The sequence below is a fragment of the Trachemys scripta genome, chromosome 2 (assembly GCF_013100865.1).
Source record: "Trachemys scripta elegans isolate TJP31775 chromosome 2, CAS_Tse_1.0, whole genome shotgun sequence".
NCBI classification, from domain to species: domain Eukaryota; kingdom Metazoa; phylum Chordata; order Testudines; family Emydidae; genus Trachemys; species Trachemys scripta.
In genome coordinates, this window is record NC_048299.1 from 259,044,759 (window position 1) to 259,067,685 (window position 22,927).

Consider the following 22,927-nt stretch of genomic DNA (forward strand, 5'->3'; position numbering starts at 1 on the left):
GTGAAAGATGGAATGATCCCCGTGGTCTGCGGTGCCGCACGGTGCCGGTCCGGAGATGATCTATCTCTGTGCGGTGCCGGCGATCGGTGCCGGGACCGCGACCGGTGCCGATGACCTCGTCGGTGCCGGGAATCGGATCTGGACCTCGACGAGGACCTAGAGTATGCCCGGTGCCGGGATCGGCCCCTCGGCGTCGAGCGTCGAGCGTGGCGGTGCCGAGAACTACGTCTCGACGTTGACCGGTGCCGACGATCATATCGGTGCCGAGACGTAGAGCGGTGCCGCGAAGAAGATCTTGACCGCGAGTACGACCGGTGCCGAGACGTTCGGTGCCGGGACTGCGAGCGGCGTGGGGACCTGCTTCGGGACCTGGATCGGCGCCGAGGTTCCAGCCCTTGTGATGGAGGGCGCATCAAGGCAGGTTTCCCTCTTGACTGTACCGGGCGAGTCAACGGTGCAGTCGGTGCCGGTGGTTGAGGCGGTGCCGGCTCCGTGAGAGCTATCAAGTCTCTCGCCGCCGCGAAGGTCTCTGGAGTCGACGGGAGACACTGTATCACCGCCGGCCTCGGTGGAGACGCTATTTGCACCGGACTCGACGGCCTCGGCGCCGGAGTCGACGGTGCTGGAGGAGCCTGTTTCCGATGCTCCATCGGCGGACGCGGCTCTACCCCCGGCACTGGGGGAGCCGGCGTCTTCGGCGCGGACGTCCCCGTCTTATGGGCTTTTTTATGCCCTGGGGATAATGACCGGCGCCGCGGCACTTGCTGTGTTTGCGGTGCCGACGAGGTCCGGTGCCGGGGAGGCTTGTCTGACGCCACTCGCGTGGTCGTCATAGCCGGTGCCGCCGGGGCACTGCGCACCGAAGTGCTAGGCGCCGGAGTCTGGCCCGTGGAAGGAGTGTCCGGGCTAAGTGCCGCCTCCATTAGGAGTTGCCTGAGCCGAAAGTCCCGCTCCTTCTTGGTTCTTGGTTTGAAGGCCTTACAGATCTTGCATTTGTCTGTTTGGTGGGACTCTCCCAGGCACTTCAAACAGGAGTCGTGCGGGTCGCTCGTTGGCATAGGCTTAGCGCAGGAGGCGCACTGCTTGAAGCCGGGAGCGTTGGGCATGAGCCCGGGCCCGCGGCCGGGGGAGAAAGGGGGAGACGACCCCCTTAACCCCCTGAACTACAATACAACTATAACAACTTTAAAAACTATTTAACTATAAACACTAGAACTACAACTATAACTATAACTCTGAATGATCAAGTAAGCTAGGGAGAGTGGAGAACAGCTACGCCGCGCTCCACAGTTCCAACGACCGTCAGGGGCGGTAAGAAGGAACTGAGGGGGCGCCGGGTCGGCTGGGGTATATATATATTCAGCGCCATGAAGGCGCCACTCTAGGGGGCTCCACAGCCGACCCGCCGGTGTTGCTAGGGTAGAAAATCTTCCGACGATCGTGCACGCGGCGCGCGCACACCTAATGGAATGGATATGAGCAAGCACTCGAAGAAGAACAATTTCATTCCCTTCTGATCCTGCCTAATGACAATGGCTGCTTCTTCCCATCCTCTTAATGTCAGACTCTCCCAATGCTGTGTTTTATATGCATAACTTAGTGACAGACCCTCCTCCTCGCCTAACTCCCATCTCCACTCAGAAAGGCACTCAGAGCCTGACATTCAACTAGTGTGAGGAACCTATTATTTCTAGGATGACTAACTTGTGTATTTATTCACTTTCAGTCTGTAACTTTGAAACTATCATTTTGATATGCTCAAAAAGGTCTAAACTAACTCATCTTCCATAGGGAGTTTAGCCTGCACAAAGAATGGAGCGTCTGGTTTGTGCATTTTTCTGTGCTGATCGCATTATACGGAACTATCCCACTACACTGAATGGGACAAGTTTTACTTAACAGAATTAAATTCACGAAACTGCCTGTCATGATAGCATGTACATCAAATAGTCAGAGTTGTCAAATTAGGATGCTTAGTTTGGCAACTAAATCCGTATCTGAGCATATGACTGCCAAACCTTGTTTGTAAGAAACAAATTCCTACCACTGTATTTAATGCCATTTTAATCTCCGGTTATAGGTATATCCATGTGCAGTCATGTCACAAAGATTGCTTGTTAGCCTCTGGCTGTGTTACATGGATAAACTATATTATATATTGTATTATAGTATCTTAGCAACAGTTCATGGAAGTATTATATTGTGCAATGTTCAGTTACAACTCCTTTATTTACAAGTGATAATTTTTTAAAATGTTCACAATTCCTTACAATTCATAAAATGTACAAATCTCACTTGGGTAGCTGTCTTTCTTTATACTTGCTCCACCTTAAAATACATGGAAGCAATTAATTTTAGAAACATAGTTGACTATTTTTTACAGCCAACCTACTAATAGAATTCTGTCGTATAACATTTGAGTAATTTTTAAAGTAAGCCTATACTATAGCAAAAAAGAGTGGATCAAGTGATCACAGCAGAATGAGATACAAATGCAATTGACAAGGAAGGGAATGGCTTTTGCGTATGTATTTTTGCTATCATATGCTGTCCTCATAACTGAGTGGGTTTGGGGAACTTAGTCTAAAAAGTACTTAAGAGGATAACTCAAGGAGGGAGGCTATATAATAGCAATCACTGGAAGTGTTCAAGGAAAGATAAGACAAACTGATGAGTAGTCAATGGAAAGCTGATTTTCCTGCAGTCATAGCAATAGTTAACGTTTGAGAATGGTGGATTAATCACCAAAATCTAGTGTACATATTTGATTCAAATAAAACCCCACATGTGAATAATGACTGTTGTATATGAGGGCTGAGACAGACTAGGTAAATTGCTATAGGAAGCTGTACAAACATCTACATGTGTAATATACAGCTCACTTATCTCTAAATTTGAAAAAAAGAAATACATGTATTGTGGATTTCATTCAAGCCCCTGCTGCATAGCCCCAGTCTTCATCTACTCATGTAATAGTACATCTAGTCCTTGAGGTGCAGTAGTGAGCAGTGTAGTGTGTGGTCTATTTGTGAACATGTGAAATTCTCTCCATTATATTAAGTATTATGCTACTGGACAAAGCTGCTGTGCTAAAGTACAAAAGGAGTTCATTAAAAGCATGTCCCCCTTATTTTTTTTCCTAGAAGTGACACTAAAAGTTTCTTCACACTTTAGTTACGTTCCCAGTAAGCTCTTTGTCTGTTTCCATGAGTTTAGGATGAAAGCTGTTGCCTCTAAGGCAGGGGTGGCCAACCTGAGCCTGAGAAGGAGCCAGAATTTACTAGTGTAAATTGCCAAAGAGCCACAGTAATGTCAGCAGCCCCACTGATCAGTGCCTCCCCCCTCCCCCCACTTTCCGATCAGCTGTTTTGTGGTGTGCAGGAGGCTCTGGGAGGGAGGAGCGAGGGCACAGCAGGCTCGGGGGTGGGAAGGGGCAGAGCCAGGGGTTGAACAGGGAGCACCCCCGGCACATTGGAAAGTTGGTACCTGTAGCTCCAGCCCTGGAGTCGGTGTCTATATAAGGAGCTGCATATTAACTTCTGAAGAGCCGCACGTTGACCAGCCCTGACCTAAGGTGTTACTGAAATCTTTATTCTACCATCTCTTCAACTTCCTCTTTCCAAATCCAGGATTGTTTTGACACCAAAACACAGCTTGTTTCCTGTTTGGCAGTCTGCTAAAACTGATGAGCAAGTACATTATAGTCTTATTAAAAAGTCAGCTGACAATGAATATTATTGAATGAATATATTCCTGAGAGGAAGGAACAAAAGTTGGGACTCCTGGGGCACACACTGCTCAGCCCCTGATGGAAAGAAAAAACAAAAAAAAGCCCACACTCCTGCTTCACTAGCCTAACAATTAGGGTATATAGTTCTTGAAACAGAGTCCCCAAATTCTGCCCTGAAGACTCAGTTTGTGGAGAATGTGATTTATTGTTCACTAAGGCCTTTTGGCATCCATATTATGTTGGGGATATTCTAGCAAAATGGAAAGACTGTCCTTCAATTTAAAAACAAAAAAAACAAGCTGACAACAGCAAGGTGGTGGCGCTGGAGTTTCAGCTCTTACATTAGAATTCGAAGGCTAAGTATACCCTCTTTTAAGGGTTAAACCAGGTTATTTTATAGCATGTTTGTTCCTCTTTTGTCCTCCTTCCCCACTCATTGGCACATTAACCATCGGGTAGTCTTCCACATGTATATGTAATGCCTTATGTGCATTCAAATTTTAAATAGCAAGCAACCTAAAGTATTACAATAATATTTCCATTTAAGAGTGAGATTTGCAAAGCTGTCAAATAGCAAACTGGGGTGCACAGGGTTACTAATAAATGACAAATGGAAATCCAGTTATAAAAAGCCTTTACAAAATTTAATTTGGCAACATTACAAAGAGTATGTGCTTCACAGCTCTACATTTCAAAAATATTTACATTTGGGTGGAAATGTTGCAGAAACTTTTTTTAGGGTTCTCGTATGCTAGATGTGCAGTATACTACTACAAACAGTTTAATTTACCACTTTTAAAAATGTAAGCCTTCTGGTATATTAATTTTAGGTTGACAATATTCCAGTGGTGAAGGGCAGGTTACAGAAAAAGTTGCTGAGTCCATAAGACGTCTGAGTAATTTGAGGCATCCTCTTAGCATTATGTAACTTAAGGCAATTTTGCCAATACTATTAAATTGTCAAGAACCCAGAACATTAAGTGCCTCATAATTCTGTTTCATGTTATCCACATTCAAAGACACGAACCAGAAGGACCACCTTCCAAAGGCCTGACTTGTAGCCCACAGTGGAAATGAGTAATTCACCTATAAGGCCAAACTTCTCATTTTACACACACAGCTCAAAACACTAATATTGCTTGTTGGTAACTAATACGCTCTGACAGTTCAGTTGTTATAGCAAACAAACCAAGCATTCCACTTTGTTTTTGAAATACTATATTCAGTACTGTCACTGGACGTAGACTGCTTTTACAAGATAAATGGGGTGGGGGAAACGACTGCTGTGTAGAAGCAATAGTCTTCTCTGTAATTTTCTATTGGACTTCACTAACGTATCAGCAGACTTAAGAAAAAAGTGTGTGCAAATATTTGCACAAACGAAGGGCAAGTAAAGTAAGGATAGAGTTTATTTTGCTTCTAGATTTTTAAGACAAACTACAAATTTCAGTTCAATATAAACAAATTTGTAAGTCTTTCTGGTTAAATGGTGGAAACTAGATTCCAGCAATGTGTGTTTTTAGATTTTGGTACAGTAATTATTTCCACAAAGATCTAAAATAATAAAGAATTCCACTGTCTTTGGTGTACAGTACTGTACTTTTTTTTTTAAGCTGACAGATCTTTCACAACAGTGACATTTCAAATTAGTTGATATTGCTACATAATTACAAATAATTTTGGTATGAACACCACCAGTTGTTATTCCTTGACATATTCTTGATTCTTAAATAAGGTTGTTTCTTGTTATGAGATGGGTCTTCTAGAGTTATAAACTTTGACACCATTCTGCATGGAAGAGCGAGCATATTTGGTCAGAAGTGCAGCTACTGTTTGCTTTTCTGCACATAAGTCTCTGGAGAGAAAAAAAATAGTGGTGAAAACATGCTTCAACTTTAAAAAAAAAAAAAAGGTTATCAGAACAAACTATTTCAGGATTGAGTACAAACTGTTTCAGTAACCGGTTTTCCTAACGTAGCAATCAGCCTGGTTAGAGTGTTTGTTAATAAGCTATTGGTGTGCTTCTCCCAAAATGCTTTCAATCATCTAAAATTCATACCTCGGCATAGCTGCTGCATTTATGTAACTCCCAAAAGTATACTACGTGCTTTACAAAACACAAAGATGGTTCCTACCTTGAATAACTTACAATCTAAAAAGGCAAAAGCCTAATTCTGTTCTCCATTACACCAGTATAGCTGTTTACACTCCAGAGTCCATGCCGTCATAGCTATATCAGCATAGTCCCATAGTATAAACTCAGATGACATTGGGGTTTTCTGTCAATGTAGATACACCACCTTCCTGAATTATGTTAGCTATGTCAACAAAAAACACTCTTCCGTTGACATAGCTGTATCTATACTGGGAATTGGCATGGCTATGTTGGTCAGGGGTGTAGGTTTTTTTCAACACCCCTCATGGACATAGCTGTACTGATACGTTTAGACCAAGTCTGAGTCAATGGAGTTACTTAAATTTTACTCTGAACAGCAGAATTTGGCTCAAAGCTCTGAGGCAAAGATCATGTCAAACCAAGCGTGTCTGCTTGTACATTGCTTAGCCCAACAAGGCCCAAAACTTGACTGGATTATGTGAGTGTTAAGTCAATTTTGAACAAGGGAAAGGATGAAACATGAGAGGTACTACTGGAGTATGGTTCTGGAATCAAGTCTGATTTTACTGACTTTTAAAAAAAAAAACTAATTTGGGAGATATGACGTATAAAGGAAAGTTGATGTTTTTTAGCCTTTTCTCTAAAGTCATAAATATTTGCTGATAATCTTCTTTCAATTTCCCCTCATTTTAAATATTTCCTGACTATGCTCTTCTGATCCCTTCATCTTCCACTAGCCTGGCTGTCCTTTCTCCAGAGTGTGGTTCAACACCCAGTGTGAATTCACTCTCTTAATAATCTGCAAGAGAAAAGTTGAGTTATATAACTTCCAGTTAAGAATTTGATTTCAAGACAGCTCATGTGTATGGGTCACAAAGTGTTACTAAAGGGAGAAAAAAAAAGGTCTACTGGAAGACAGTTTAACTTTTTGCTTTTTATCCTTTGACTTCAGTGGGGTAGAATTGTCCAAAATCAATACAAAACTTCCATTTAGTTCAATGGGGCCCAGGATTTCACCCTCAATATTCACATTCACGAAATACAGATAATACTTCTGAATGACTATACTGTAAGTATATTTTACTCATGTAGAATTTGCGAGAAAAATCTAGCAGTTTAAGGTTTTATCAGCTATAGTTGTCCATGATGCAACCAAGTATATACTACAAGTGCTATGCAAATCTTTATGTACTTACTGTACTTTAAAACAGTATTATGCTTAGTAGTGAACTACTTACTGAATATATGGGGCAATATCTGCTTCTGTCCACTTTTCCCGAATGGTAAATAGCCTGTTGAACCTTTCCTGGTTATCCTCAGGCAACTCTTCTACTTTTAGCAAGAAGATAGTCTCTGGTCTTGAGTGTCTATCCAACAGAGCCAAACCCTATAGGGACAACAATAAGATGATACAAATTTTAACACAGAAAACATGATCAAACCTCCCATCTCTTGGCATATCAATTTGTGTTACTATTGCCATTTATTTCAGTATTTTTAATCCCAAAACTGTACAAGGAGTAGCAATACTAAAAGCAAAATGGAAGCCTTCACAATGGGGCCCATCATGAAGGAGGTAGTTCTCACATCCCTTAAGGGAGAGGAGCGTGTAAACATACACGACTTGATATCCCACTACCATCGTCAACAAAATTTATATTGGTTGCAGCATGCTAGCATCATTAAAGGCTGTTCTACAGTATGTTGGACTTCTAGTTCTGTCCATATTGATAGTAATAGACTCTAGATTTGAAATTTTTCCTCTATAGCTATGCGTATCAGGTTTAGGGAGACAGCTAGAAGAGCACACTCATGCTCCTACACTGCGGAGGTCTTAGGCAGTTTCACTTTACAGGAAACACCTCATAAATGCTTTAATACAGGACCAAGATGCTTCTTTCAGCTGCTGGCAAATACTGTTGAAATAAAAAATAAGCTGGTTGTTCATGATTCATATACAAGTCCTACACAATGTAGCAGTAAGAACATCCTGCTAATACATGAAACCAAATCCACTAGTTTAGTTTTTACCTTGAGCTGATCCAGCCTTGTCGTCAGCCCTTCAGGGACACTTTGTTGCCATACTTCTTGAAACTCAGCTAGATTGAATTTAACTGCATTTTGCAAGAGCATTTGTGCTGTAGCTGTGCATATTTTATCTGCATTCATTTCAAAATAAACTTCATCTGTAAAGGGAAAAAAAATTACACTTACAGGTTCTTACCTGCATTGGTATCAGGATATTTCTGTGCCCCAAGTTTCCCCGCTGTTCTGCAGTCTCCCCCTCTTGGCAGGGTAATTTGTGCCTAAGTTTACCCTCTGGTTAAACTAAAGTCCCCTCCCTTCCCAGGTAAACAAGAGTCAGAACAGAAACAAGTGCATCCTTAGTCCTCTCCTGGCCGCAGCTTTTAGCCCTGTTGATCAGGACTAACATCAATAGACCTGCACCCTCCTCAGGTGAAACAGTCCTTTTACCCTCCACCCCCATCTCTTTCACTCTTGTTTATGCAAGTCTGATATCAAAACAGCTGTTTGCACTCTCTGAGCTAAACAGTTCAGTAGTCCTTTCACTTCCCCAAGGTCTGTATCACCTGGTCTTCTCCCTTGATACAGGGTAGCAAAGAGGGCGAGGTGCACTTTCTCCCATCTCTGAAAGACCTAGTCCAAAGCCCATTAAAAAAAAAAAAGAATACGTGCAAACCCTGGGTCTCAAGCTTAGCTGCTTCACCTTCTCCCTTCCCAAGCTCCTCTTGCATTCAGGTCCTCTCACAGACTTCCAAGCCACTTCCTTGGGCTCAAACCAACCAACCCCTTCCATGCTCCTTGTCTAGAGATATCCCAACAGTCACTGCTGCCATAGCGCCATTCCCAACGCCTTTAGTGGAGAGCTCCACACCAGGTCTTGCTACTTCCCTGGTCTCAGCTTACGCAAGTAGAGTGCCTTCTATAGCTCTGCCTTTCCCAACACTCATTCCAACCCCACATAATGGTCTGAAATCAGAAACACTCATGTTGGGCCTGGAGCCCTTTAAGAGCCACTGTACCCTACTACACAAGTTAATTCAAATGCCTGGATAACAAAATTCATCAGAAAAAAAGTTCTTTAATGCTGTGCAACACATTTAAACTCAATCACAGAAATTATGAATTGGAAAGATCTACTAGCTTATCTCAGGTACCTCTCTGTTAATTCATGATTTTTCTCTAATGACACTAGTTTCCCTATCCCACAGTTTAGTAGACCTCACTGTTATGGAAATTTTCCACGATAATCAGCCTAAACATTTCTTAGCTCAGTGTTGGCCTCCCTACTCTCCTACACTTTGTTATTTTAGTTACATAATTTATTAATTATTAACCTTCCTTTCTTAATAAATGCATCAGTGCCATAACTTACCTTCATCAGTATATTTCATTCCATAACTTAAAAGAATATGTTCTATCATTTCTCTGAAAGAAAAAGTTAAACTTTAAAATCTACTTTTATGCATTTCAGATTCATGGCAAAGGAATACAGTTTGAAAAAAATGTATTCTATAAAGTTAATTAGCGTACAATCATTAAAAAAAACCACTATAAATACCTTCCTCCCTCCCACTAACACACTGAAACAGGGACGGGAAAGGCAAGGCAAAAGCAGGAAAGACAATAGGGGATGGGATGTGCCGTGGTTCAGTCCACTACCCCAGCAACTTCACCTTCCCCTGCCTCCCTAGTACCCACTCCCCATGTGCTTTGAGGAGATGCAGAAGGAAGGAAGATACACTCTTGCCTTCCCTCATTTTTCACTGGTAAAAAGCATCACAAACAGAGTTTCACAAAGCACTGCAGTTATGTATAACGTATTAATAAAAGGTATTTTATGGACTGGTTGCATCAAATTATAGCCTAACTTGTACTACTTTGCAGATTTTGGATAAAAGCAAAATGTCAGTATGGGTTTTTTTCCTCTAAATGAAGTTCAACAAAAATTTATAAAGCCTCAGTCGTTAAGCACAATTCAATAGCCTTGTAATTTGAATGGAATGGCCTGTAAATATTGTAATACTATTCTATTAATATGATCACTGATATTTATTCAAATATAGCATTATACTACCAGAAGTACCAGTGCTTAATACAAAATGATTATGCAGGAGGTACCCACCACACATTTTTGGTTTGCCATGCTTCCTGAATGGTATTCCACCATGGGCAGCCGTTTGCCACTTAAGTAATGAGTACAAGCAGCACGTACAATAGAGTGAACAGCACTTTAGCTGTTGTGTCAGTGTATATTTTAACAGTAGTCACTGCAATCAGTGGATACTTATGCCTGCCACGAGACTGGAGTAGGATCTTTTGTAATCCTGACCCATGGTATGTGACAGTGATCAGGGAACAGAGATTAGTCTAACCAGACCTGATATGTCACACCTTTACTGCATAAAATTACTCAGGCCCATGCTATGCTCCCCTTGAGCACATAAATGGTGGGAGGGGAAAAAAGGGTACAAGAAGCCCTCATTGTGCCCCATGCTCAGCAAGGGACACAAGTGCAGCCCACATACTCCCTTTATAAAAGGACTGCTCCTCTATGGGACAAAAGATTCCTGCAAAACATGAGGAGACAGGCCATAGCCCTGTCCCACCTACATACCAGGCAACAAAGCTGGCCAGAAGCATTTAGAGTGGGCATGAGGGTAAGTGCATCCCTTCCGTCCCAAGTAGGTTGTAGCAATGAATGTGTTCCAAACTATGAGCCAGTGCAGCTCCACACTGACCTCAGAGCAGGGCTGTACCTTGAAGGTGAAATGGATTTATGTTTTACAGAGTCAAAGAACTTCTAATCTTCAGCACTGTTAGTTGAATATAGTTATATTATAGGACTCCTGTATGGTAAGTGCAAATACTAATGATGATGAATATGGGTAACAGTAAATTGTTTTCTAGTGCTTTAAGCACAAAGAAACAAAAAGATACTTACTTGGGTTCCAGGGGTCCAAGTTCTTGAAGACAGATACTTAAAGGAACCTTGCTAAAAGACCAAGATTCAGAATCTATTAGTTGAGTCACATGATTCAGAAGTTTCATCTCATAATCAAATTCTAGAACCCGCCAATATCCTGCCAAACAGAAGAAATACGTAATAATACTTTGTAATTCTGCTTCTCTGAAAATATCTTTCAGGATTCTCATACCTGAGTCTCAGCTCCCTTTCAAGGCACAAACAGAACACCAAGCTCTTAAAAGGTTATTTAAATAACATTTAACAAGAGGAGAAAAAGGAACAGAATAGTAGAATGGAGCAGAGACCAGTGTGATTAAATTTTTCAAGGAGATCAAAATACTTAGTTACTTTTCTATGTAAATCAACTACTACACAGTTGTTACAGAGATGTTATACCATTGAACAGGGATGTAGTTAATAAGAATTTTTAATATTCTGTGATCCAAAATATTAAAGCATTTGAGAACTACTAACAATAGTGGCAGGTATTCTCAACCCACTATACATGCCTATCTGCCTGCCTTTCATGTTGTGACTGTTTGGAGTCAAATAAAGCAATTAACTCCTTTGACTCCCACATAAAACATTGGAAGATACTATAGACATTTCAGGAGAAAGCTATACAAAGCACTGCAGAGACCATTACTTTCATGCATTCCTCACTAAGTTGACCCCATGTATTATGCTACAAAATAATACATATCCTACCTATAGGGACAAATACCTTCAATTTTACAGGCATTTATAACCTGCAACTGATGCAGTATTTCCTCCTCACTCGCTTGAATCCGATCTAGCAAGTCTTCCATTGTATACTGCAACATGCAAGAAGAAAAAGAGCATTACCTTCAACCCTTGCTAAAGCTAAATTGAAGTAAATATTACCTTGTATAACTATGATGAAGATAAACATTATTTAGAACAGGGATGGAAGAACACAGTGGAGGCTTGGGTTTTGCAGAGTTTTGAAGTCTCTTAAATTTACCACACTAATTCAAATTTGCAAATAATCTTTTCCTGCAATTTAAACTAGTTTCTCCAAAGATCATTAAATTTTTTTAAAAAATAACATTCTTTCTAATTAAAGGAAGCCTTTGCACCATGTACTAGTGATATAAGACTACCTCCAGAAGTCAGACTAGCTCAAGTGGGCATCCTATGTAAGGTACCCATTTGCTTTTCATTCCCCCTCTGTAGAGGACAGTCACTTTGAAATTTACAATATTCAAGCAGGTTTAAATTAGGCAAAACAAATTCTGAAATGTGAATGAGTTATCTCAATTATTGTTGTCAGCAAAATAAGTTGCTTCACATCGGTCCAAATAATTGACAAACATGTTCTACTTGATTCCCCAAAACACACCTCACCAGGTTTGTCTTTGTTATGCCTTTACATTTTTTTTAAAAGGCACATCTAATATTTAAGCTAATACTTAAGTTTTTGTTTTAAAAAAAATTCCTGGCAGGAATGAATTGATTCATCTTAAGTATAGTAATCTGGCAGACTATGAGAAGGCAAAATAGCAAACCACCACTAACTTTGGTGGACACCATCTTAATTTTGGGATAAAAATTTTTTCTCTTTTCCTCTATATTTCTCTTCTTTCCTGGTGATTGCTTTTTTCTCTTCCATGCTTCCTTCCTTTTCTATTAGGATGCATGCTGTAGTACCATGAGATCTCACAAACTCAGCAGTGTTGGGACTATGTCAATACTTCAATAGGTGACCTCCAAGCTACGCCCAGGCACTTCAGGAAATGTTATTGGCAGTTTAGCAGATGAAACAAAACTCTCAGAGTTAGAATTGAATAAATGTCCTATAAAACGGTGTTTGAGAGCAATGCACTGCTGGATATGCTGTCTTTCAGATGAGATGCAACACCGAAATCCAGACCACTAATGCTCGTTAAGAAGTCTGGGATTTCTATGTAAAAGTAGATATATTAACTCAAGTGTTTTAAGCAAGTTATATCTTAGGTCATTTATTCTGTCTAAATTTTACTGTAATTTCACTGGCAACAGTATTCTTCACTCTCTGCCTCACACTCGTTTAGTGCTGCTGTACTTGGATACTAAACATCCGCTGTTTTACTTCAGCAGTGAAATATTTAAATGTTGAGTGAATATAGGTAACAAACACTTTAGCAGTATACTGTGTTATGAAAACATGAGTTTCCTATAATCTACTGAATTGCTCATTTTCATGCAGAGGGGGAAAAAAACAAAACAAACAAACAAACAATCACTTGTTAGTTGCCCATGCCAAGAGAAATGCAATGAGTAAACAAGGAGCATAGCAAAAATTCATATCATCACTTCTATTGTGGTGGCATCTAGGGGCTCCAGTCAGAATCAGCGCCCATAGCAAGGTGTAGCCTCTCCTCCTAGGGAACTTAGATTCTAATTTAAAGTTCCACAGTGTTATCTGTAACAGTTAAGAATCTTATGTTTAAAAAAAAAAAAAAAAAAAAAAAAAAAACATTTTCATTCCTTTACTATTCTATCTTCCGACCAAAATTCAGAAGATAGACAAAACAGACATGTTAGAAGTATTTTCTTTTAAATGCAGAGAAGTCTTAGATGTTACCTTTGAGCATTAGTATTTGAAAGGATATTTGCATTATCATGCAAATGTAAGTTAGCTGACTAGTTTTGAAGCTAATAGATCATATGTAAATGTTCAGAAACTGTATTTTACTCCATCTTTACTTAATATTTCCTCAAGACCTGCCTTATATTTTAGGTCAGATGATTCATATATCTCATTCTTGATGTCTGAACTGGCTTTTATGAAGGCAGAACTTGCATGTTAATAACAAAATAAAACCCATCAGTGGCAGGACAGATCTGTAATTACATTTGCCTTGGGAGTAATCTCAACCATTTCTCCCTCCACTTCCACCGTATCACCCTTCCTATTCTACTTCTCTTCCTTCCTATATCATTTTACTTCCCTTTCCTTAGTGGTGAGTGTCTTTTACATAGGGTAAGAGATGAAGTCACAAGAAGCACAAGTAACTGGGGAAAGCCACTACACCTGATAGGCACATAACATTTGGGGGATTTAGAGAGCCAGTTCCTTAAAACTTCAAAATGGACGTTGCCAGTCAGCCCGCTCCCCAACTTTCTGGCTTCATTTTGCTGGCTTAGTGCAGAAGTCTTTCCCCTGCAGGAAGGGGACAGTAATTCTTCTCACCACCCTCTAGTCAAATGGTTTTCAAACTTTTTTAGTTGAAGAAAATTGTTGATGCCCATGACCCAGTGGAGCTGGGAATGAAGGGATTAGGCTGTGGGAGGGGGCTCTGGGCTGGGCTGTGGGAGGGGGGTCAGGACTCTGGGCTGGGGATGCAGGCTCTGGGATGGGGCCAGGGATGAGGGCTTTGCAGGAAGGGGCTCTGGGTTTGGGGGGAGGAAGGGCTCAGGGCTGGGGTAGGGGATTGAGGTGCGCAGGTGGGGCACGGGCTTACCTGTGGCAGCTCCCGGTCAGCAGCGCAGCATGGGAGCTAAGGCAGCCTTCCTGCCTATCCTGGCACTGTGGACCGCGCTGCGCCCCGGAAGTGGCCAGCAGCAGGTCCGGCTCCTAGGCCGAAACACTTAAGCTGCTCCACAAGGCTCTCACCTGCAGGCACACCCTCCCTGCCAGCTCTCATTGGCCGGGAAATGGAGTGCAGAGCTGGTGCTCGGGGCAGGTGCAGTGTGCGGAGCCCCATGGCCCCCCTGCCTAGGAACCGGACCTGCTGCTGGCCGCTTCCGGAGCGCAGCGCGGTGTCAGAACAGGTAGGAACTAGCCTGCCTTAGATGGGCAGCACTACTGTGACGAACTGGTACCGTTCTTGCTGGGGTGTGGGAATGCTGACAGGGGAGTGTGACTAGGATGGTCTGCATCGGAGGATGGGAGTCGGCCCAAGGGAACATACCTAAGCTTGTAACATGAAAACCCAGGAGGGGGTTGGAGATCAGGTGACTCCGGGGCCCGGGAAACTGAAAAAAGGCTGTGGGAGGGGTCGCTGAAGGGGGAGTGCTGGAAGCAGGCTGGAGAGATGGCTGGGAGGCAGAGATGGCTCTGACCCCCAAAGGGGGGTGGGCTGGCATGCCCTGGGACCCCAAGCTGGACCTAACTGAGGGGGGCCCTGTTGTCTGGGCCTGCAAAACCTGTCTTGGACTGTATTCCTGTCATCCAAATAAACCTTCTGCTTTACTGGCTGGCTGAGAGTCATGGTGAATCGCAGAAAGCNGTCCAAATAAACCTTCTGCTTTACTGGCTGGCTGAGAGTCATGGTGAATCGCAGAAAGCCGGGGGTGCAGGGCCCTGAGTCCCCCAATACTCCGTGACAACTACCAACGGGACTTTTAACGGCCTAGTCAGCGGTGCTGACCAGAGCCACCGCGACCCAGTTCTGGGTCGCAACCCACAGTTTGAAAACCACGCTCTAGTCTACACAAAAAAGGAAGACTTCGTCTCTTCTCACTACTTTTGTTTTTCTTCTGTGTACCATCAGGCAAACAGCCTACTGACTGCAGCCAGTAACACTGCTAGCAATTCCTGAGTAGGCTAGCATGCCAGGCTGTCTCAAGCAGGGAGAAAAAGCAGCTCAGAGCAGGACTGTGTACAAGTGCACAGTTCTGCATAATTAAGTGAAACTGGGAGCAAAGGTATTTTTTCTAGTTAAGAATGTAGCTTTACTAGACTTTTAGATCATTACCAATTACAAAGGAAAAGTAAAAATAAGGAAGTGATTTACTTAACAGGCTTACCTTTGAGTCAGTCAGAGCTTTCTCTCTCTCACTGTCTGGCCCTTCATAAGGATTTTCCATTAGAAGTTTCTTTAGTTTCTTTAGTTTAGGTCGACATTTCCTTAATTCCCAGTAATTATTGGAGAAACCAGCAACCTACAAAAAGAAATTAAATGTTCAGTGACTTGTTTAATTTAACACTGTCAGCCAAAGTAACTTGCAAAGAATAATTGGCAATGAATTTTACAGAGGTCACGTAAAAAAAAATAAAATCAAGATTTTTATTAAGAGATTATTTCTCTTTTCTAAAGAAGAGTAGGCAGAAATATTCTCTGCACTGAAGTCCATTATTGGTAATAAGAGTTAGAAGTCTGTAGTTCAGTAATAAAAGCATACCTATCTACATGAGAAAGAAACCAGCTGGTCTCTACATATGGACAATACCTGCTAATGGCAGGATAATTTAAAGACCTGTCAATTTCACCCCTTCCAACATCTGTTCTTTTCTTCTTAATAGCTCAGTCTTGCTGCTCTCCACAAGCCATCTTTTTATTCTCCTTCTCTCATCTTTCCAATTATTTCCCATATTCTTGAACTCCTAGTTAATCGATATTTTACTACACAATGAATGAGGAACAAAGGGAGCTATGACTCATTACTTCATTAAACATGCATCTTGGGAAAGATGATGTTCGCTACACAGCTATGTAAGCCAGGTACATGCACTAAGTGTGCCCAGAGGTCATTGTTAAAAATACTGCTCACTTATTTTCCCCAGGCCCTGGAAAAGAGGTTTACCAGTGACACCATGGCAGGGTTTGGAGCCAAGATATCTATTCAGAGACAGGACATGACAGAAGCTGAATGGGGCAACCGACAGAAGAACTGCCTTCATTCCCTAATCTACCACAGAGAGAGAACCAAAAGCAAAGGTGTAATTGATACAAGGCCTCCAATCTTCTAAACTCACTAGGATCTTCAGAGGAAGATCAGGGTGCATTGGTACATCTCTAAAGCATACCTTGGGCATCCCCCAAAAGTCCTACTGAGAGTTCATTTGATAGGCGGCCTTAGTCAATGCTCTGCTGTGAAGAGGCCATCAGACAGGTGTGAGCACAGAATGGGGAAGGCACAGCAGGCTGCAAGCTCATTTAGTGGTATTGCTCTCAGATCCAGCCCCTACCCCTATATGAAAAAGTTAACAGCTGGAGTAACAGAAAAGCTCAGTATTTTTTTTTTTAATGTATTTTAAAAAGTCAGGATTTTAAAGATGTTCTATCAAATTTGATTTTTAAGTAAAAAATTTTTTTTTTAAATTGTCCTTTTAACTATTGAAGCTAGATTGTCAATTAAAAAACCCAAAACACTACTATTCAAGAAAGCAGCCTAGATACAAAATGCTGTCTCCAAATTCTGTTTGGAAATCTTAGACCTTTTTTTTTTTTTGTTTATAGTTTTTCCCTATTAGTTTATTTAAATAAATATTAGTTTATGACCTCTGTTCTCCAGCTCTTTTCACATGCAATGGCAATTACACAAGCAGAATAACTACAACATTTGGGTCTTTTTTCTGTGCTTATTTTTCATTTCTTTTCAAATCTCTCAAAGAAGAAGATATTCCTGGTCATTTAGCAGTAGAAAAATACGCTAACACATGTGAGTTCATAGCCAGAGCTAGTTGCTCACCCTGGACAAACATAGCAGAATGCTCAGACCCTTTGAAAGGGAGTGCTTGCTCCTGAGTGATCATCTCTTTGGACTGATGCATAAGCCTATCCATACTGCTTCCAGAAGAAAGGTAATTTATCTTCTTATTTGTATTATGGTAGCACTTACCAGCCCCAACCCCATTATGGTTAGCACTATGCACACATAACAAAAAGAAAGTACCTCCCACAAAGAGTTTGCTATCTAAGCAATATAACTATATACTACAACATGTTTGGGAGAGTCTTAGGAAAGATCCCAACCCAAAAAAACCAAAAGTGATTTGACAGAAAGTTATCTTGGTGCATGTGACTTAAATAATTACAGAACATAGCAAGACTGAAGGAGGAGAAATATTACTTTCTTGTTAATCTACTTTGTTTTGAATGGACTTTTTCCTACCAGCAGAACTGCGGACTTTGTGGAATAAATGATGTTTTTGATTGTTCTAGGACTGGAGAAGGAGGGTGACTCCTCCTTAGTGATGTCATTATACCCACTGCACAAAATTAAGAGCAAATGATAATATTTTCCTAACCATTTTTAGGAAAATTTGATTATATTTGCTTCAAAGGGGCAGAAACAATGAATTCTTTAAACTCATAATTCTAAAATCCTCCATCCCACAGAATCTTTTGAGATGCAACAGTTAGGATAGAAGAGTCATCTTTCAAGATTTTTTGTTAGACTATGGAACTAAGAAAGTGCAGCACAATCTGCCTTTCAGGGTAGGCTATTTAAACAGGCACTCTACTAATGTAAAAAGTGTCAATTTGCTCTTTGTGTCTTATATTTAAGACAGCTCACTTGAGTGAAGAAGAATATATCTATTCTTTCAAGTTACTAAGCACCATGAGTACTTACTGCACCACCAAAAATAGACTTTATGCGTGGATCTATTAAACAGATAACTGAAGCCATGATAGATAAGTTTTATGTTAATACACTCATGCTGATCATTTGCAATTGTAAGACACTATAATAACATGCACCTTAGATGTAACACTAATGTGAAAAACAGACGATAAGGAAACAAAAGACTATACCTGGGTGTGAATGATATTACACGATGCTTGATCTGCAAGCAGCTGTTCTGGAGTTTTACAGCCAGGGATAAACAGCAACATATTTGAAGTATCTGCTATTTTCATATCATAAGTTTTATCTTTACTGCACAGCACAGCTTGTTCATCTTTTTCACCACGGATCACTAGGCTGAAAAAAAAAAAAAAGTTCTTGTTTTTAAATGCAAAAATAGCAAAGGAATACTCATCTTTATTTACAGATGACATAACATTTCAAATACATTAAAAGTATTGCTAACCAGGTGGCAAGTTGCAGTTATTATGACTACTGCTACCAATTGGAATATCAGATCTACAAGCTGTGACATACAGTTCATTTAATCACATTACTGTTACCCCTTCCTTCTTCCCACACCTCTTGCTCATTTCACCCACTTTCTTATCTTTTAAATCTTGATCCTGCAAGTTCATATACATGACCAAGGCCACACTGAAGTCCCAATCACTCCCAGCTTAATTCAGGCCACTGGGTAATGGAACAACAACTACTCCTCTAAAAAAAATCCCAGACCTACTAACAGTGTAACTTTGAATGTTGTTCAGAAAAAAATTCTGCTTACATATGATTTTTAACATTTTCTTACACTTTTGCCTTAGAACAGCAGTTCTCAGGGGGCCTCGATCAGGTTTCAGGAGGTCCTCCAAGCAGGATCAGCATTAGATTCACTGAGGCCCAGGGCAGAAAGCCAAAGCCACTTCAGCCAAAGCCTGAGCATCTTAGCTTCATGGGGCCCGTGACAAGTGCCCTGTTTGCTACCCCCTAATGCTGGCTTTTATATACAGAAAAACAGGGGTGGGGGTACAGCTGGGCTGTGTGGAGTTTTTATAGCAAGTTGGGGGGTTCTCAGAAAGAAAAAGGTCGAGAACCCCTGCCTTAGAGGACAACTGTAGTCAAATGAAGGGGTTTTCAAACCTTTTACCAACCACAACCCCCAAGTCACTCACACTTTCTCCCAGGGCTCCATGCTCCAGAGTCCTCTATGACCCCTAAAACCAGAATACATCCCATTGTTTCAACCAAAAGAAACTACCCAGAACCACAAAAAACAAATGTGGTTCACACACGTATGCGCTTCATGAACAGTCCTATTGCGCTCAAAAGAACTATTCCCAGGCAGAAATGTTTAGAAGTTGAGAGCCACGTTTTATTTAATTGTGCTATACATGGGAAACAGATATGTTCTAGGGATCCAAAAACTGATCATTTCACATTTTAACCCATATATAAATGAAAAATATACATTTAAACTCCGCCCAGCCAAGATGTGCAGGGGGCGCAGGGAGGCTTTCAGTTCGGCAAATTGTACAGATCCATTTTAACTGTGATCTGCCCCTTCATCACCCCCCCCCCGGTTGCACGATCGAATGACAAGGGCCCGGCAACCTCCCCATCCCCATCGTTCCTGCCCGCCCGCCAGGGGGCGCTGCAAGCCCGGTCCCCCGTGAGTCCCGCAGTCCCGGGCCGGGCCACTTCCGCACCTGTGCCCCGCCTCCAGCGCGGCGCAAAGGCCCGGCTCCAGCTGCAGCAGGCAGCACTCTGCGGCGCTGGCGCGGGGGCCGAAGCTGAGGCAGTGCACGGGCGGCAGCAGCTCCGCCGGGTTCAGCTTCGCGATATGCAGCGTGGCCTCCACCTCCTCGCGGCTCCGCATCCTGCCCAGCGCCGGGCTCCCCGCTCCAAGGGACGGGCCAGCGGCGCGCGGCAAACGCTTCCAAAAGCGCGCGCGCTAAAACACAACCCCCTCCACGCGCCGCGCTTGGGCGGGGCCATGAAGAGGGAGAGAGCCCTACGAAGAGTCACGTGACCCCTAGTGCGCGAGAAGGGGGTTAGAGGCGTGAGGCAGTGTCTAGATGAGAAGGTGCAAGAATGAGCGCGAGCGCTTCCCCTAGCCTCTGGTTGGGGAAGGACAAACGCGCGTGCGCGACTTGGATTCCAGCGATTCTCTGGTTCACGCACTAATACCCCCTGCAGAGCAGGTGCGGGCGGTGGAGTTGAGGTGTGAGGAGTAAAGGGGAAAGAGCTTCCCCCATCCTGCTGCCTCCTCCCTAAGAGGAGTGCTGCCCTGTGCTCATCTCCCCGGCTTTCCCCTTTAGCTGCAGGGAGGTTCCCTGCAGAAGCTGGGATTGGGTGACAGAATGACTCACTTGATGATTGCCTGTTCTGTTCATTCCCTCTCGGGCGGGCATTGGCCACTGTCAGAAACAGGATACTGGGCTAGCTGGACCTTTGGTCTGACCGAGTATGGCTGTTCTCATGTACATGCAGATGGTTCTCAAGCTAGCTCTGTCCCTGAGCTCCTGTTTCCCTGCGAAGTCATAATCTGTAACAGAAAAGGGCACCAGAGAAATGCGGCCCCCAACCCATTGTGTTCCCTTTGGCCTCACTGCCTCCCATTGCACTTCATTGACACAGATGTTTTGGGGGGCCCTGAGCTTAGGGGAGTTGGTACAACCCCCCCCTGTCCCCTTGTTAGACTCCTGTACAAGGGGAGCAGCTGTTTGTTGACTGCCTTTTGATTCCTATTTGGAGTCACACGCCATGTGAGGGACCTAACCACAATTAACGGTAGCAAGGTGGAGACATTTTCTGATCACCGTGGGCAGCGGTCATGGCTCTGATGGGCTGAATCCCTGAAAATCAAAATTACAAAGCAGGCAAAATAACCACGACACTGGTGAGGCCCTTCCAGCAACAAACAACAGAAGTTGTTTTGCTGTCGTCATTAACACCAACATCTCCTTTGAAAGGCCGTGGTGAGCGAAATCTCAGGTTCTGAGAGGGCATGTCGGGACTTTTGGGGAATGGGGGGCACAAAGCTTATGGAGGAGCATTTTAAAACAAGCGATCAGGAGGAGGGTGACCAGGCACAGTACCACACCTGTGAGGAGGAGACGCACAAGGCCACCCCCAGTCCTCCCAGGTCAGGCAACCAACTCCAAAGGGAATCGAAAACCGTGGGTTCCCTTTCCTGGGCCTTCCACTGCTCGAAAGCCTGTTCGGCCGACAGGATGTGCTTGTTAATGTCCTGTGAGTTTTCCGGGACATAAATATAACATTCACTCCCAATAAGGGCACACACCCCGCCCTGGGAGGCTAAAACATAATCAAAGGCTTGTCTGTTTTGCAGGGACAGGAACCAGAGCTGGTAAAGTTCTGAGTTAAGGCTTTTCTCTATGGCCAAGATTTAATTGGTGAACTTGGTGAGAAACATAGAGAGCCTACGATAAAATTGAGCCAGCCGTCCCACCCCATAGGATGGGAGGAGGATCATACCCAACCTGTCTCCTTCCGTAATGGGCTCTGGGATGGCATACAAAGATCTACGCTGTCTGGGGCGGCCAGGGGGCAGTTTAGGGAGGACACGAAGGGGAGGGGCAAGATATCCTAGATAGCAGCTTCCATACCACTGATGCGGTAGCCACTTACAGGCAGAGGTACCGCAAATGTAAAAGGAGTGGCCATTCCCTACCAAGCCATTATAACCGCTACTTCACCTACTTGTTTGGGTGTCACTAAATGGTACGAACCGGGCGGTAGAGTCGGATTTGCCGTTAACATAGACAGGGATGGAAGCGTCATTGTCAGGGGATAAATAATACTGACAGGTGTTATTTCCAGCGGGCCAGGTGTGATTGGTAGACTTGAACTGTCGATAGCACACCAACCCGGGGGCCACTGGCCGCAGCCTAATAGGGGAAGGGAGATGTGTTGAATCATAGAATATCAGAGTTGGAAGGGACCTCAAGAGGTCATCTAGTCCAACCCCCTGCTCAAAGCAGGACCAATTCCCAGCTAAATCATCCCAGCCAGGGCTTTGTCAAGCCGGGCCTTAAAAACCTCCAAGGAAGGAGACTCCACCACCTCCCTAGGTAACGCATTCCAGTGTTTCACCACCCTCCTAGTGAAATAGTTTTTCCTGATATCCAACCTGGACCTCCCCCACTGCAACTTGAGACCATTGCTCCTTGTTCTGTCATCTGCCACCACTGAGAACAGCCGAGCTCCATCCTCTTTGGAACCCCCCTTCAGGTAGTTGAAGGCTGCTATCAAATCCCCCCTCATTCTTCTCTGCTGGAGACTAAACAATCCCAGTTCCCTCAGCCTCTCCTCATAAGTCATGTGCTCCAGACCCCTAATCATTTTTGTTGCCCTCCGCTGGACTCTTTCCAATTTTTCCACATCCTTCTTGTAGTGTGGGGCGCCCAAAACTGGACACAGTATTCCAGATGAGGCCTCACCAATGTCGAATAAAGGGGAACGATCACGTTCCTCGATCTGCTGGCAATGCCCCTACTTATACAGCCCAAAATGCCGTTAGCCTTCTTGGCAACAAGAGCACACTGTTGACTCATATCCAGCTTCTCGTCCACTGTGACCCCTAGGTCCTTTTCTGCAGAACTGCTACCTAGCCATTCGGTCCCTAGTCTGTAGCAGTGCATGGGATTCTTCCGTCCTAAGTGCAGGACTCATCAGGTTTTTTTCGGCCCAATCCTCTAATTTGTCTAGGTCCCTCTGTATCCGATCCCTACCCTCTAGTGTATCTACCACGCCTCCTAGTTTAGTGTCA

At 43.2% G+C, this 22,927-nt stretch overlaps 1 protein-coding gene across 2 annotated transcripts; it reads right to left on the reverse strand.

Moving 5' to 3' along the window:
• Nucleotides 1-4,352: 4,352 nt before the first annotated feature.
• DSCC1 (DNA replication and sister chromatid cohesion 1) lies at nucleotides 4,353-22,165 on the reverse strand. 2 transcript variants are annotated; one of them, XM_034763524.1, is made up of 9 exons: nucleotides 19,842-22,165; nucleotides 18,324-18,492; nucleotides 15,592-15,726; nucleotides 11,545-11,651; nucleotides 10,813-10,863; nucleotides 9,244-9,296; nucleotides 7,878-8,032; nucleotides 7,085-7,233; nucleotides 4,353-5,585 (listed from the first exon to the last, which is right to left on the reverse strand). In XM_034763524.1, the coding sequence occupies exons 1-9, from the start codon at nucleotides 20,009-20,011 to the stop codon at nucleotides 5,477-5,479; spliced, it is 1,098 nt and encodes a 365-aa protein (XP_034619415.1). In that variant the 5' UTR covers nucleotides 20,012-22,165; the 3' UTR covers nucleotides 4,353-5,476. The 2 variants fall into 2 exon arrangements, with proteins under 2 accessions (XP_034619415.1, XP_034619414.1); XM_034763523.1 differs by having other exon boundaries at nucleotides 10,813-10,951; nucleotides 11,561-11,651; nucleotides 19,842-22,163.
• Between the last annotated feature and the right edge of the window lie 762 nt (nucleotides 22,166-22,927).

Bases quoted from the DNA above. Each gene is read 5' to 3' on its own strand.
- DSCC1 (XM_034763523.1), bottom strand. From the start codon at position 20,011: ATGCGGAGCCGCGAGGAGGTGGAGGCCACGCTGCATATCGCGAAGCTG. The intron at 15,727-18,323 runs GTATAGTCTTTT...TTCTTTTTGTAG, and splicing joins GTAATATCATTCACACCCAG to GTTGCTGGTTTCTCCAATAA. The intron at 7,234-7,877 runs GTAAAAACTAAA...TTGTCCCTATAG, and splicing joins CAAGGCTGGATCAGCTCAAG to GGTTTGGCTCTGTTGGATAG.